The 17,207-nt window shown below is 51.9% G+C and overlaps 1 protein-coding gene across 2 annotated transcripts in view; it reads right to left on the reverse strand.

Annotated features, from left to right (window-relative positions):
* Positions 1 to 524: 524 nt before the first annotated feature.
* Positions 525 to 17,207, reverse strand: part of NEDD8 (NEDD8 ubiquitin like modifier) — a 232,650-nt gene continuing 215,967 nt past the window's right edge. For both annotated transcript variants that reach the window (XM_078644942.1, XM_078644941.1), the window contains exons 3-4: positions 1,029 to 1,111; positions 525 to 929 (exon numbers count right to left, since the gene is read on the reverse strand). In XM_078644942.1, the coding sequence (XP_078501068.1) occupies positions 836 to 929; positions 1,029 to 1,111 (177 nt within the window). In that variant the 3' untranslated portion in view covers positions 525 to 835. The remainder of the gene's footprint in view (positions 930 to 1,028; positions 1,112 to 17,207) is intronic.

Below are 17,207 nucleotides of genomic sequence, written 5' to 3' on the forward strand. Positions count from 1 at the left end.
TGAGATGGTAGCTGCTGCTGCAGGCTTCTTAAAGGGCCATTGTATATGTTTCGACCTAATGCATTCAGCCAGTAAGGAGACCCGTCCCCTCGTTTCTCTCTACTGTAATGCAAATGTTTAAAGCTAAGGGGTACATATTTCAGCTGGGTGCTGCAATGTAAGTTTTTTTCTTCCATTTAATTTTGCTATTGCTGAGATTATTTCAGCAAATGCGGACTGGCTTTATACTATTAGGTGACAAATGCAGGTAGAATTTTTAAGTGTCTACTTGCAATGAAAGTTGTATCTGTTAAATAAATGGAAGAAGAGTTCTGGGGTCCCCGAACACTGGCGGAAATATTCTACATTTAGTAGTAAGGATTCCTTGAACAGGAAGGAACAAACAAAACTGAAAGCAAGTGTACCTATAACTGGAACACACATAACCAAACACGACAGGTAGGAATACACTGAAACGTGGAAACCACACAAATGTAAGCATGCACAGATAGGTGGATGGAAGGATAAGAGACATTTATCTGGTATTGCATAACAACCTGAAATCTCTTTATTTTTTTAGTCAAATCTTCGAGATTTCACAACACTGGAAATGAAATGTAACGAAATAATTTTTTTTCTACATGCTTATCATACACAATGCACTCAGAGGACATGCCAACACCTCCCTGCAGAAAAATACAAAATTATTCCTTTTGTGCCAACAAGCTAGAGTCCGGCCTTTTGTTTTTACTCCAGTTGTCTCTGCAAGCGCAGGCATGAACTGGATCTGGCGGGGATGTGCGTGGTGGCATCATTTGGGACTCAACAGAGGTGTTTGTCGTGGTGTCAGCCTTCCTCACCGGCTTTCCGTGCCACCCCGGAGTGCCAACACAAGATGGAGCACAGAGCCGCCCATGATCTTGTAATCATTAGCTGTTTTCTCGTCATTCCTAGACAGGAAGCAAACCGGGAGAAAACAGATTAATGTGGAGCTCTAGATACTGTTCCTACACTTTTATGTGATACACTCGCCCGAGAGTCTCACTCACATTTGCTTGCCACTGTAGATGAGTCGCTGCTGTTGTGGTGGGATACCTTCCTTCTCCTCCACCCGTTCTTTTATTCTCTCCACCTGAGGAGCAAAAATACAACATATGAATAAATGAGCCGTAGCATCTTACTGCCAAGGGGCAAAGCTCCATGGCTCTCAAAATGGGAGCTCTACAATCTTTCCCTGCCCAAGGACTGCAAGGTACAGACTACTGACGAGGGGATTAGAGCTCTCAGAAGAAGGAATGAGATATTCACTTAGTGCACTACAAACTTATAAAAAATCAACAGATAAAGTTGTACGCAGATCAGTATGGGACTGTACAGAACCTAGTGTCCATGAATGGTGGAGTACAGAGATTACTATCTATTGAACCAGAGCACTAGACCCTCAGCCTAATAAACAGGCGCTGTACCAAACTCACCCATTCATGGATAGAATTGCTCAACCAACCAAGGACTGAGTTATGTAAAATCCATAGCCCAAAGACAGCACTGCAAATGGCTTTATGCCCAATGAACAAATGCATCAAAGGCACAGAAATATGTAATGATGCTATTGTCAAAGCACACAGTTTGACTGCCCTAAGATGGCTAGCTGGTGATTCCTCTGGCCAACGAAGATGATGTACTGAACTATTTGCCACAGGAACAGGTGAAACGCAGCCTTGCTGCCCAGGAGGGATGTACCGACCCCTTTCTGCCCATGAAGGAGTGACATTCGGAGCCAACCTCCAAAGAACACAACACTGTAGAGACACTACACTAAAGGATTGTAAGGCACAGAATTACAATCCTCAACGAGTGGACTATAGAACCCCAGTGCACAAGGATAGGTGGGTAGCTAAACTCAAAGGTTAGTTTAAAGCTCAGCTACTGAGTAATAGAACTGGACAGGCCCTACCACCTCAAAGAGAGTCATACTGTATAAAACAAATAAAAGAAAAAGTATAATTAAGAGATTTTGAGAAACTGCTGTAAAATATTTTTCCGAAATGGAACAATAAAGTTTCATGCTAAACAAATTACATCTTGGAATCATGTGCAACAATGTCAACACATAGCATTGCACTTCCTAGTAATCACTAATTAAAGCTGGAGAAATTGGGGAACGCTAAACGTGGAAGCTACTGGGTATAACTTTAAACAAGCATTTACAATGCAATGGTTTTGCCTTTGTTAAAGTTAGAGCTATTGGCATTGCTCTTGACATTATTTTTATTTATGTTTTTTTTAACATAAATAAATGGCATTGTCATGTACAATGCCACTAGCTTTATCTCTCGCAAATGACACACACAAACACACACAGAGCCCCCCCCACACACACACCCACACATAGCCCCCCACACACACAGCCACACAGAGCCCCTCACACAAAGCCCCCACACAAAGCCCCCACACACACAGCCACACAAAGCCCCCCATACACACAGCCACACAGAGCCCTCCACACACACCCACACAGCACAAGCAGGCAACAGGGGCACACGGAGGCACAAGCAGGCAACAGGGGCACACGGAGGCACAAGCAGGCAACAGGGGGACACGGAGGCACAAGCAGGCAACAGGGGCACACGGAGGCACAAGCAGGCAACAGGGGCACGAAAACGGAGGCACAAGCAGGCAACAGGGGCACACGAAGGCACAAGCAGGCAACAGGGGCACACGGAGGCACAAGCAGGCAACAGGGGCACACGGAGGCACAAGCAGGCAACAGGGGCACACGGAGGCACAAGCAGGCAACAGGGGCACACGGAGGTACAAGCAGGCAACAGGGGCACACTGAGGCACAAGCAGGCAACAAGGGCACACAGAGGCACAAGCAGGCAACAGGGGCACACGGAGGCACAAGCAGGCAACAGGGGCACACGGAGGCACCAGCAGGCAACAGGGGCACACGGAGGCACAAGCAGGCAACAGGGGCACACGGAGGCACAAGCAGGCAACAGGGGCACACGGAGGCACAAGCAGGCAACAGGGGCACACGGAGGCACAAGCAGGCAACAGGGGCACACGGAGGCACAAGCAGGCAACAGGGGTACACGGAGGCACAAGCAGGCAACAGGGTCATGAAAACAAGCACAAGCAGGCAAAAGGGTCACAAGCATGAATTGTAATTTAGACGGGGCTGAAGTGGAGAACGGTCAGTAGGGAAGTAGTGCGGCTGGTGCAGTGGTACCAGGCCGAAAGGTGAGAGGGGCTGTCTGCACCCCAGTTTGGACAGTTTCCACTACCTAACAGGGATTGGTGGGAGGGGGGCGTACTTCTTGCTTGCTTTAGGGCTGTTACTTCGGGGACGCAGTGCACGCTCCTGCCTGTTGCTGCCGGCACACGATAACAGGCAGGGAGAGGGCAGGCTGGGAGAGGGCAGGGAGGGGACAGGCTGGGAGAGGGCAGGCTGGGAGAGGGCAGGGAGGAGACAGGCTGGGAGAGGGCAGGCTGGGAGAGGGCAGGGAGGGGACAGGCTGGGAGAGGGCAGGTTGGGAGAGGGCAGGTTGGGAGAGGGCAGGTTGGGAGAGGGCAGGCTGGAAGTGGACAGGCTGGGAGAGGACAGGCTGGGAGAGGACAGGCTGGGAGAGGACAGGCTGGGAGAGGACAGGCTGGGAGAGGGCAGGGAGGGGACAGGCTGGGTGAGAACAGGCCGCGAGAGGACAGGCCGCGAGAGGACAGGCCGCGAGAGGGCAGGCCGGGAGAGGGCAGGCCGGGAGAGGGCAGGCCGGGAGAGGGCAGGCCGGGAGAGGGCAGGCCGGGAGAGGGCAGGCCGGGAGAGGACAGGCCGGGAGAGGACAGGCCGGGAGAGGACAGGCCGGGAGAGGACAGGCCGGGAGAGGACAGGCCGGGAGAGGACAGGCCGGGAGAGGACAGGCCGGGAGAGGACAGGCCGGGAGAGGGCAGGCCGGGAGAGGGCAGGCCGGGAGAGGGCAGGCTGGGAGAGGGCAGGCTGGGAGAGGGCAGGCTATTGGCATTGTAAATTACAACATTTTTATCTATGTTGGTTTTGAAAACCGATAAATAAATGGCATTGTCATTTACATTGCCAACAGCTTAATCTCTCGCAAATGTGAGACCTATTGTACCCTACTGGATGAGCTCAGCAGACAGCAATTACTTGCAGACGAGTTCTATAACACAACAGTGACACTGCTAAATCCAGCGCTGTGGCAGCACTGTGGAGAACGATGAATGAAGGCACATTCAATGAGTAGGAGCAGAGAGCAGGGTTAGGGCAGAAGCTATGGCTGGCGCCAGCGTCCAGGCATAGCGCAAGGGCAAGACACGGAGGGCAGCGTGGTAAATTGTGGCATATCCCAGGCAGGTGGAGTGCAGGATGGGATGCTGAGCAGGAAAGACTAGGGTAGAGTGCAGTCCTGGGAAGGAAGCTGTGATGGTCCTAGCCAGGGCAGTGAAAGTGAATGATGGGAACAGTTAGGTACTAGCACAGAATAGAACTTGACTGGGTGTGAACGAACGACATATGGCATGGCTGGGGAGGGAGGGGTGGGGGTCCGGGGGAGCGGCATAGCGCGACAGAGGAGAGCAGTTGGGGAATAAGTGCATTAGTACATAAAACGCTTTGATGGGCTTCTCTGAGCTACAGACACTTAGGATTGATTATCAACTGCTATGACACCAGGCTCGTCGTGCACTACAGAGTGCCGCTTCTGTGTCGCAAGCACGTACAGGGGTGCGGGGGGGGTTTACAACAACGTAAATAAATAGAAAACGTCTGCGCTTGTCAAACAGGAATGCCACAGGAACAAACCTTTCCCTAGCTCGCAAATCATTCATTAAAGACATCCTCTTTGACAGAGTTAGCTCACGAAATAAGTTTTTATTTGTATTTTTTATGGAACATGTAGCATCTGTTTTTCGGGATGGATTTTTTCACCAAGTGGCATTTAACCATCGAACCCCCTTATTCCCCTGAATGACGGTGTAGTGACTGAGAAGACAAGAGGGTTGCTTTACGGCTTAAAATGCTCACTGCCTCTGCTTATGGTAACGTGAGCTCTGCAGCTGAAAGCCCTGCCCAGACACCCTCTTCTGCCCTAGGCTGGAGGTGTCACCCCCTCACCCCAGAGCCGGTGTTAAGATGCATTACTATCCGGGCCAGCGTGGAGCGGTGCTAGGGCCAGGGGGCCCTCTGCAGTCAGAGCGCGGGCAGCAGCCTTAGAGCGCCCCCGTGAGGCGGGTCACACAGCACCTTCTCACCGGTGCCTTCGGAGCAGTCCAGCTGTACCCGGAGCTCGCAGGGCATGCCTTCAAGCGCCAAGGACAGAAAAGCGCCCCTCTTAGCACTCGGCGCTAGGCGTCCCTGGAGAGCGGGGCCATGGCAGACCATCTGAGAAAACCTGAGAAACAGGCTTTTCTGGAATGAAACGTAGCCTCTTTGTATTCACTGTTTGTCCCTGTTAGAATGGGGTGACGGATTAGCGCTAAGAAACCCTCCGGTGTTACTGCAGGCTCTAGAAAATGTAATTATTATATTTTTCCTAGAGCTTAACAAATGCGATAATGGTCTACATCAAAGAGCCGCCGTGATGCCAATAGTCATGACTGGCACAACACAGATGCCCACGAATCTCCCTGCAAGGCACATGGTATGCGCAGCTGCCCCACAGCACCCACGCTAGTGCCCAATGGCTTGATGCTGCGGCACCCCGCCCCCACACCCCAACGGAACAATTCATAACACAGACCACCCCGGGTTGACCCCGCCTCTAGCACACTAGAGGCCACGAAAGTGAATTAAAACGGACAGCCAATCAGAACTATAATATAGTGCCTATCTCTCGCGCCTTCTCCTGCATCACACTTCTAAGCGCTGCGGCCCAAGAAAAGTTGATATCCCCTCCGCGGTCCGTTTTTCTGGTATCAAAAAGCAAACATTACCTAGGTACTCCCGGCGCTGACGAGAACAGTTTTGTGTGTGCATGTGCTGCTTGTCTAAGGACAGCATGTCCTGGCTGACAGTGAGGTCAGCCAGCGGGCCGAGGGCCGGCCCCTCCCGGATGTTAGTGCCCGAGCGGGGTGAAAAATAGCGTGCCCACGTTGGCCGTCACCAGCAGCATCCGGTGCCCGAACATGCCCCCTTCACCGCCATACTCCAGCGCTGCGGAATTTTATTTTGTATTAGGAGGAGGCAGATTCTTGCAGGGAAGAGCCAGCCAAAGGGGGTTGCTCTGAGCGGGGGCAGGCACTGCAGACTATAAGGGAGACAGCTCTTCAAACAGACGCTGAGCGCCTCACGATTTAAAGAGTTGTAATGCCTTGCCAAAATGCAACTTTAGCGGGAGGGTCGGAAAAGCACAGGGAGCAGCCACGGCCAAGTGACAGCTGGAGGAGGGTGACTGGGGGACAACGGGAGGGGCCCCGAGCAGGAAGGCACGTCAATGCCGGACCAGATTCGGGGGTGTTCCCGAGACTGACGTAGCCAAAAGCCAAAAATTCTCGGGAACGCCCCCGAATCTGGTCCGGCATTGACGGAAAGGCCCGTCTTCCAATGGCTATCCTCCATTTATGGAGTTAGCCAATGAGAGAGTGGGGACGGGCCAGTCCCCACACACAGATATCATTAAGTTTTTCCTAGCGCATGCGTACTTCGTACGCATTGGCTAGGCAAAACCTAAAAATAGAATGCCGTTTGCAGCCTACCACACATAGAATGTAAACCTTTGGAGATGAAGATGGTTGAGAGTTCAGTGTTGAGTTTAGCATATTTGTTCTACACTGATTACAGCACTAGGTCGATTGTAAAAGGCAATCTTAACTTCATGCTAAGATTAAAATTTTGGGGGATAGCATATCTATCTCAAATATTCATAAAGAGTAATACATCAATACCTTAATTTGTCAGATAAAAGGTAATTTACATACAAGCTTTCTTAATCAAAGATCAGTTCCTCAGACTGTGTGAACAGACATTTGAAAGCAATCAGGCACAGTTTACTTAGGGACAGTCTCCTCGCTCAGATCATCATTTATGCATCTTGCCACTTAATGGTACACATTTTATTGGATGTGGGAGGATGAAGGGATAAGCGAATCTGCTGAGATCTGAACCTGTGATTCCGGGAGCAAACACAAATCCGTACAGTAGATGCATTCGTCCACCAAGTCATCATACCAGGATTTATAGAAATATATTCCAGCCATGCCAGCCCTTCTTCCCACACCTCCCAGTTTCACACAAAGAAAAACAGTCCTTTACAAGCTGTCTTCATGAACTGCAAAGTACCACATATGATGCACAAGTAGCAATGGAATGCATAACTTTTTGGAAAAAATCAAAATAATAAAGCAATCAAATGAATTCACAAACGCTACTCCTCCAAGCAGGTAAGAGACCTCAGTTAAATCCCTGCTGCTGCGATTAAAGTGGTCTTATTCTACTGATTTTTTTGGGGGGTAAACCTTTTTATTAGATTTTCCATATATGCATTAGGTATACATCTTATTGCTTCAGTAACAGTTGTTTAACATTCAGAGCATTATATTGCCGTTATAACATATAAACATCAAGGGGATGGTTAGTCCATGTTAGAAATGGGATTTTTGACAGGCTAGCGCATGTGCCAAAGCCAGGCAGAAACCACCACTCTAGTCAGGATAAGGGAGTTACATTCCTAAAATAACCCCTGCTCACCCTCTTGTTAGCTTTGCACGAGCAGTCAGGCTTATCTTCGAGGCAGTGTGTAAAGCATTTGCACATAACCTACAGTAATACAGTGTAAGCACTACAAAAGGACACCACACCAGTTTAGAAAAATATCCAACATTTGTATATAATTAAGACAAGACCAAAAACGACACAAATCCACAATACAGTACTTAAGAATCTTCAGTTATCAAAATAACCTTGAAAAACAGTTCCTTGATGTTGATAGCTCCGTCCAGGGTTATCACGGTGTCGTGAGCAAACAAATCCAAACAGTATGGCTGATCGCGGCGTAGCATGCAAGCTACGGTGTCGGTACGACCTGCAAACAGTAACTTTTGGAAATGCAGGGCGTCAATGACCTCTCGTTGAATCGTTGAAAATACCTACTTTCTAAAAGTGGTATTTTCAAACACAGAATGTAAAAATCACTTTTACTAAAAGATGCTTTGTTAGATTCTGAGTTCAGGCATACTACATTTTATTTTCCCACCTAGTTCCCAGGGCCAGTTATGGTTATAAGATGTTATAAGCAAACTTCCCATTCTGTGCTATGGGGAGCAGATAGCATTACAATAGTGAAAAACGAAATGGGCTGTAATTCACTTTCAGGACATGCCACAGACACCAGGTCTTGTCCTACCTTTCACATACACTGCACTCTGCCCACAGGGGTTCTCTGGGCCTACCTTAGGGTTGCCTGTCATGTAAGAAAAGGGAAGGTTAGGGACAGGCCAGTGTGTGCACGGGCCAAGTTAACATGACAGTTACTGTTAGACCTGGCACCTTGGCGTGAGTTTCCCTTCCACTTTTTGCTGATGTGCCTCAGATGTTTTTGCTGGTGTCCGCTGCTCAGGGCACTGCGCCACGGCCAACCCGTGCCGCAGTGCAAGTGCTCCCTACTGTAAAGTGTATATGTGATTGATGTCCATGATTGGTTAATTTGATTTACTGTCAGTCCCCAGTAAAGTGCACCAGGAGTGCCAGGGCTTGTAAATACCAATACTGCTAGTGGGCCTGCAGCGCTGGTTGCGCCACCCACAGAAGCAGCCTTTTAAAATGTGTCTAGGGTCTGCCACTGCAGAACCTGCGTGCAGTCTGGTACTGTCATGCTGGCTGGGCAAGTGCACACACTTGCCAGCCCCTAAACCTTCCCTTAACTTCATATTAGTCACCCCTATGGTAGGCCCAAGGGCAGGGTGCATTGTAAGTGTAAGGTAGTACATGCTCTGCTGAGTGGGGCATGTCCTAATAGTGAATTACTGCCAAATTCGTTTTTCACTATTGTAAGGCTACCTGTTCCCCTTAGGCCAGATGAGCTGCTGGAATTATTACTCACTATAATCCCAGCAGGCTCAGGGAACATGGTAGAAAATCATGTTTAGTATGCCTGAACTCAGAATAATAAAATACTTCTTTTAGTAAAGTTTATTTTAATATCCTGTGTTTGCAAATGCTACTATTAGAAAGTCAGCATTTGCTTGCCTAACCATTTCAGCCCGCCTCTGCTAGTATGTGTATCTGACTGTCTGGGATGTGTGAGTGACAGGGCTGGGGGATGACAGGTGGTGAATGCCAGGATTACACCTTAGTGGGAGGTAGGAGTGCTCTTGGACTCTTAATCCGGCTGTGCTCTGCCACCACAATGCTGGCTCCGCCCGCCTGGGGAGCGACTGATGACTCAGCCTGCACCTGGCCCAGGAAGGGCGAAGCACTGTCATCAAGGTACTCCTGGCTGCCCCTGTCCACACAATGCTGGCCCCACCTCTCTGTGGAGCGTCTGATGTGCCTGCCCTCACACTGAAAGCAGAAGCCAGAAGTACACCCAACAAGTGCTCAGAGACTGTAAGCAGTTATGCAAAGGCCCCCCTGGCCTGTGAGAACAAAGAAAACTCTGTATAAAAGTAGGAGCCCTGCTCCTTGTAAATTAGAATCCTGTTTCCCACGACGAACCTCTGCCCGAATAGAAGGAGAAGAAGACGCTGGAAGGACTGGCCTGCTACTTGCCTTGCTGAGGAAGGAGAGGAAAAGACTTGATGAAAAGACTTTGCTGATTTGTGCTGAAACTTTCTCCAAGGGCTTGACTGAGCTTGCCCCCTGACCTGAGCCACAGGACCATCTGGCTCAACCTGCTCTCTGCTCGTCTGCCGGTATTTTAAAAGGATTTCTGCAACTGCCGGAGCTGTGACCCTGGTGCCCCCCAGCCCCTCCCTGAGGCCGTGACCGACCGTGTCTCCTCGTCCCCGCCGAGGAAGAGCCCCGCTCCGTCGAGCCGCTCTTCCCCCGCTGAGGAGATTGCTGTGTCACCCCGCCTTGGAAGGCTCGCTGCCGTGGTACCCCCCCCAAGCCCCTCCTCGAGGCCGTGATCACCAGGTTTCCCCGCTCTGCTGAGCCGCTCCCCCCCCCCCCCCCCCCGCCGAGGGAAACCACCGAAACCACCGCTGACGGAGGCTCGCTGTGTGCCCCCACGCTCCTGCCTGAAAACCTCCACCGGACTTGCCTAGACCCAGAGACAGACCCCTTGAAGCCCGGGCGCCTCGGGTGACAGCCTCGCTCTCGTGAAGAGCCGCCGAGTACCCCGCACCCGCCTTCGCGGGAATCCTTCATTGATTGCCACTCGCCTGCGCACAGTGTTCACCACGGGCTGGGGGCCCGCAACGTTCTTCTTTCCCCCTTTCTACACTGTGCGCGGGGATTGCTCCCGTACGGCTGCCCCCGCCTTCACCCAAGACCTCGGAGGCGTGTAGACCGAGCCGCGGTACGAGCCGTCTCTCCCACGAGGCTCGCACCGCTCTGTGCCCCCTTTTGGCTCCTGGGCCCTTCCTAAGCCTGCAACCTCCCTCCGCCGTGTGAGCCGCACACCGCGGGACAGCCCGTACACCCGACCGCGAGCCCCGCGAGAAGCGTGAGCTTCGGCAGGTGGGCCAGTTATCGAGCCGGGAGCCGACAGGAGCGCTAGAAAGCGCACGAGGAGACAGGAAACGGCCTGAGGGGGTGCTGAAAGGGGCATTTAAAGACCTGTGGCCCATGAAGAGACCTTGGACCAGTCCCAAAAGTCTAAAGACACTGAGAAGAACCCCTTTTTACTGTACCCGGGAAAAGAAGTGATTTTACAAAGAAATCCACAGTGAACTGGAAACTAAAGGAAAGCTTGCCTATTTACAACCTGTTGGCATACAAAGACGTTATTGATCTTGTGATAAGTCTGATCTATATATTTATATATTTTTACATAAAGGAGCGTATTTTGATATATAATACCTGCCTGGTGTCCATTTGTGGGGGATTGGTGCATTTTACTGTGTGTGTTATTACAAATGCTTAACTCCATAGCGCCTGAAGAATAGCCTTGGCTGCTCACGCCACGCACCTAGAGGGTGAGCAAGGGTAATTCTAAGGGGTCATCCTTCGCCCTGACTTAGAGGAGAGGGTCCCTGCTTGTCACAAGTGCATACTTGCGCCAACCAGAGACCCCCAATTCTAACATTGGTGGCAGCGGTGAGGATTTGCGAATTTGCATTTGCAGTTGACATACAGTGAAGTACTGATCACCACATAGTGAGAGCAGACCAATAACGCAGCCACAGATTCCATTTTTTTAATTTTGTGAGACATCTGCCATTACTGAAGCCATGCCTGGCTCACTCCCTGCTGGAAGAGCGCTCTCTACCTTCTCTGGAGAAGATGACATAGATTGGGGAGAGGAAGCCTTGAGGGGCTTAACTAATGAGCGGCTGAAAGAACTCTGCGGGAAGTGCAGAATTTCCAAAAGTAGATTGAACAACAAGGCCCAACTCGTGACGGCGCTGAGAGCCTGGAAGGAGTCAAGGGAACCACAGAATGCGGTGGATGTCATACCACCAGATGGCGTTGTAGATCCTAGCAGAGGCCTGTCACCAGAGGAGCTGGCAGACAGGGCAGCGGACAGGGCACATGCAATGGAGATGGCAAAATTAGCTGGGCAACTAGAAATGGAAAAGCAAAAATTGGAAATGGACAAGCAAAGACTGGCCATGGAGGCGCAGCAACGCCAGCTGGACCATGACCTAAGAGTGAAGGAGTTGGAGCCGAGAGGTTTGGGAACAACTCCTTCTGGTGGCAGCATAACGCCGGTGCAGGTAGAGTCCAAGGTGTACATACCCAAAGATGTAGTTAAGGAGTTCTTTAGGGGGGATGACATAGGACAGTGGTTTAGGGCGTATGAGGTAGCCATGTCTTCCCACCGGGTCCCCGACAAGGATTGGGGAGCGGGGTTGTGGGGGAGGTTCCTTAGCGAAGGGCGGGACACCCTGCTAGATTTGCCCACTGAAGAACAAACTTCCTATCCCCGCATGAAATAGGCCTTAATGACCAGGTATGGGCTTACCCCAGAAATGTACAGACAGAAGTTCAGGGATAGTGTAAAGCGTCCTGGGAATACGTATGTGGAGTATGTGACTGGTTTTTGCAGAGCACTGGATGGATGGGTAAAGGGTAGTAAGTTCAATGATTATCAGGGGCTTCTTGATTCAATTGCATGGGAGCACTTGTCTGATCACTGTTTTCCTGAGCTACGCCAGCCCCTGATTGATAGCAAGCTGTCCATCCCGAGGAAGCTTGCTGAGGAGGCGGACCGCTGGCTCAGCACCAGGGTCCACAAGGGTCCAGTGGGAGACTCCGCCAAGGGTGGGCAGGGTCCCCAGCAGAAGAGTGGGGGGGACAGGGGTAAACAAAGAGGGTTCCAGCGAGGCCCCCAAAGTAATCCCCAAGGGAACCCGCAGCGAGGTTCTCAGCCTCCCCCACCCCCGAAGCAGACTGGGGCCCCGACAGGTAGGCCTGTTCCAAAGGGGCCCTTCAATTGTTACAGATGTGGTGACCCGGGGCACATAGCCAGGGACCCCAAGTGTCGCCTGTTTGGTAAACCAGCACCCACTGGTGCTCCACCCCGGCAAGCGACTAGTGTTCACTTAGGAGAAGAAGTAGTGGTCCCAGGGGGTGGAGATCCTGTCCAGATGACCCTAGTCTCGCTAGGAGACAGTGAGATGGCCCCTGAGAACTACCTGCCCTCTAACACTAAAAAATATGGGCAGGTGGTGACCATCAATGGTAAGAAAGCTGAGGCTCTTAGAGATACAGGGGCCAGTGTGACTGCAGTGAGGCAGCACCTGGTGTCTCAAGAGCAGGTTGTACCCCATGCCTACTGTAGGGTTATCAATGCTGATAATTCAGAGAGTCCGTGTCCGATGGCTCAAGTTCCCTTCGAGTGTGGGGGGGGGGGGTCTCTGGTACTCTGCAGGTGTGTGTGAGGAAAACCATGCCTATGGACTGTTTGCTAGGGAATGACTTGGAGGACTCCCCTTGGGAAAAGGTGGAGAAGACGACTCACCTGAAGATGGTGGGTCTGCCTGACTGGGCGTGCGTGACCACCCGGTCAATGGCAGCCAGTAGGGGTGCTCAAGAGATCCTGGGGCCTGAAGGGGAGGCCCAGGAACCGGCCTTAGAGAGAAGGCGCAGGGGGCGCGGGAAACCGGCCCCTGTTGTTCCCACGGTCCAGGAGGAAGCAGACCTTGAGGGGGATGCCCTGGAGCCTACTGGGGAACAGATTGCTGAACTGGGGGGCCTGCCTGTGCGGACCCATTGGCAGCAAGAAGGAGGCCCCTCCAGGGAGGAATTCTGCAGGGAGCAGAAAGAATGCCCTTCTCTCGTGGGTATGCGGCAGCAGGCCGCAGACCAGGCCAATGGTGTTCAGGCCAAGACACATTATGTGTACTGGGAGAATGACCTCCTGTATTCAGAGCCTAAGGCTGCTGAACCTGGGTCAGACCGTGTGCTGGTGGTACCCCAGAAGTTCAGAGCCTTCCTACTGGGACTGGCTCATGATGTGCCGTTAGCAGGTCATTTGGGGATGGACAAGACCTATGACAGGCTTGTCACCCACTTTTACTGGCCCCAAATGCACAAGAGCTCAGATGCTCATTGTAGATCCTGTCAGACTTGCCAGGCAAGTGGTAAGAGAGGAGGGAGGCACAAGGCTCCTCTGCAACCCTTCCCAGTGGTCGGTACACCATTCCAGCGAGTGGGTATTGACATCGTGGGGCCTCTGAACCCCAAGACAGCCATGGGCAACAGGTTCATCCTGGTCTTGGTGGACCATGCCACCCGGTACCCTGAAGCCATCCCTCTGAGGACAGTGACAGTCCCCGTGGTGGGACGTGCACTGATGGGAATTTTCTCACGAGTAGGATTCCCTCTAGAGGTGGTGAGTGACAGGGGGACCAACTTCATATCCAAATATATGAAGTCCCTTTGGCAAGAGTGTGGTGTAACCTACAAGTTCACCACCCCTTACCATCCCCAAGGAAATGGGTTGGTTGAGAGATTCAACCGAACCCTAAAAGGCATGATCATGGGCCTGGAAGGTCCAATGAGGCGTAAGTGAGATGTCCTCTTGCCATGCCTCCTCTTTGCATACCGTGAGGTGCCACAGAAGTCCCTAGGGTTCAGCCCCTTTGAACTGCTGTATGGTCACCCAGTGAGAGGACCTCTGAGTTTGGTAAAGGAAGGCTGGGAGCAATCTCCCAGGAAACCTCCCCAGAATGTATACAGTTACATGCTGGCCTTCAGAAACCAGACCAGGCGCTTCAGACAACTTGCTGAGGCAAATCTGGAAGCCAGCCAGGAGGAGATGAAGCGGTGGTACGACCAGAATGCCACTCTGGTAGAGCTTCAGCCTGGGCAAAAGGTGTGGGTCTTGGCCCCAGTGGAGCCTGGTGCACTTCAGGATAAGTGGACAGGTCCATTTGAGGTTGTGGAGCGCAAGAGTCCGGTAACCTACTTGGTGGACATGCAGTCTCCCAGGAACCCTTTGAGGGTCCTACATGTTAACCGCCTTAAGCCCCACTTGGAGAGGTCCGAAGTGGGCATGTTGTTGGCAACTGATGATGGAATGGAGGAGGAGTCTGAGCCTCTTCCTGACCTCTTGGTAGCCTCTGAGAAAGATGGGTCAGTGGATGGAGTTAACCTCTCACCCACCCTGACGCCTGAGCAACAGGAAGACTGCCGCCAATTGCTGGGGCAGTTTCCAGATCTGTTCTCCCTGGTTCCTGGTGTCACAGATTGGTGCATCCATGATGTGGACACAGGAGACAGCTTACCTGTGAGGCATAAGGCCTACAGAGTAACTGACAGGGTCAGGGCCTGCATCAAGGAGGAGGTCTCCAAGATGCTTGCTCTTAGGGTGGTTGAGTCCTCCAGCAGTCCTTGGTCCAGCCCCGTGGTCTTGGTCCCAAAGGCTGCTGCGCCGGGAGCCACACCTGAACTCCGGTTCTGTGTGGACTACAGTGGACTCAATTCAGTCACCAAGACTGACGCGCACCCTATCCCCAGAGCCGATGAGCTCATTGATCGGCTAGGGGCTGCCCGGTTCCTCAGCACGTTTGATCTAACGTCTGGGTACTGGCAGATCGCCTTGACCGATGGGGCAAAGGAGAGGTCAGCATTCTCTACACCAGATGGGCATTTCCAGTTCCGGGTTATGCCATTTGGAATGAAGAATGCCCCTGCCACCTTTCAGAGGTTGGTCAACCAGGTGTTGGTTGGACTGGACGAATTCAGTGCCGCCTACCTGGATGACATCGCAGTGTTCAGCGGTACCTGGCCAGAACACCTGCGACACCTCTGGGAAGTGTTGATGGCGCTGCGCAAAGCAGGCCTCACAATCAAGGCAAGCAAGTGCCAGATTGGGCAGGGTTCAGTGGTGTACTTGGGACACCAAGTGGGGAGTGGCAAGGTGGCACCCTTGCAACCCAAAATTGAGACCATCCTGGCTTGGGAGCCCCCCAAGACCCAGACTGCAGTGAGAGCCTTCCTGGGGCTCACTGGGTACTACAGGAGGTTTGTCAAGGGCTATGGCACTATTGTGACCTCCTTGACAGAGCTGACTTCGAAGAAGCAGCCCAGGAATGTGATTTGGACTGACACCTGTCAGAAGGCTTTTGACACCCTGAAAACTGCCATGTGCACGGCGCCTGTGCTCTTGGCCCCTGATTTCTCCAAGGAATTTCTAGTGCAAACAGACGCTTCAGAGCATGGTGTAGGGGCTGTTATCTCACAGATGACTGAGGAGGGCTGGGACCAACCTGTAGCCTTCATCAGTAGGAGGCTACTTCCATGGGAACGTAGGTGGAGTGCAATAGAGCGAGAAGCATTTGCTGTGGTCTGGGCGCTGAAGAAGCTAAGACCCTACTTGTTTGGGTCTCACTTCCGGGTTCAGACAGACCACAGGCCCCTCAGATAGTTGATGCAGATGAGGGGTGAGAACCCAAAACTGTTGAGGTGGTCCATCTCCCTACAGGGTATGGACTTCACGGTGGAACATCGCCCTGGCACAGATCACGCCAATGCTGACGGTCTGTCCAGGTTTTTCCGCCTTAGTGATGAGGAACTCCCTGGGGAAGGGTAGTTCCCCCCACATTTCAGCTGGAGGGGACACGTGTTAGACCTGGCACCTTGGCGTGAGTTTCCCTTCCACTTTTTGCTGATGTGCCTCAGATGTTTTTGCTGGTGTCCGCTGCTCAGGGCACTGCGCCACGGCCAACCCGTGCCGCAGTGCAAGTGCTCCCTACTGTAAAGTGTATATGTGATTGATGTCCATGATTGGTTAATTTGATTTACTGTCAGTCCCCAGTAAAGTGCACCAGGAGTGCCAGGGCTTGTAAATACCAATACTGCTAGTGGGCCTGCAGCGCTGGTTGCGCCACCCACAGAAGCAGCCTTTTAAAATGTGTCTAGGGTCTGCCACTGCAGAACCTGCGTGCAGTCTGGTACTGTCATGCTGGCTGGGCAAGTGCACACACTTGCCAGCCCCTAAACCTTCCCTTAACTTCATATTAGTCACCCCTATGGTAGGCCCAAGGGCAGGGTGCATTTTAAGTGTAAGGTAGTACATGCTCTGCTGAGTGGGGCATGTCCTAATAGTGAATTACTGCCAAATTCGTTTTTCACTATTGTAAGGCTACCTGTTCCCCTTAGGCCAGATGAGCTGCTGGAATTATTACACACTATAATCCCAGCAGGCTCAGGGAACATGGTAGAAAATCATGTTTAGTATGCCTGAACTCAGAATAATAAAATACTTCTTTTAGTAAAGTTTATTTTAATATCCTGTGTTTGCAAATGCTACTTTTAGAAAGTTAGCATTTGCTTGCCTAACCATTTCAGCCCGCCTCTGCTAGTATGTGTATCTGACTGTCTGGGATGTGTGAGTGACAGGGCTGGGGGATGACAGGTGGTGAATGCCAGGATTACACCTTAGTGGGAGGTAGGAGTGCCCTTGGACTCTTAATCCGGCTGTGCTCTGCCACCACAATGCTGGCTCCGCCCCCCTGGGGAGCGACTGATGACTCAGACTGCACCTGGCCCAGGAAGGGCGAAGCACTGTCATCAAGGTACTCCTGGCTGCCCCTGTCCACACAATGCTGGCTCCACCTCCCTGTGGAGCGTCTGATGTGCCTGCCCTCACACTGAAAGCAGAAGCCAG

Source organism: Lissotriton helveticus, chromosome 5_1 (assembly GCF_964261635.1).
Source record: "Lissotriton helveticus chromosome 5_1, aLisHel1.1, whole genome shotgun sequence".
Taxonomy (NCBI): Eukaryota; Metazoa; Chordata; class Amphibia; order Caudata; family Salamandridae; genus Lissotriton; species Lissotriton helveticus.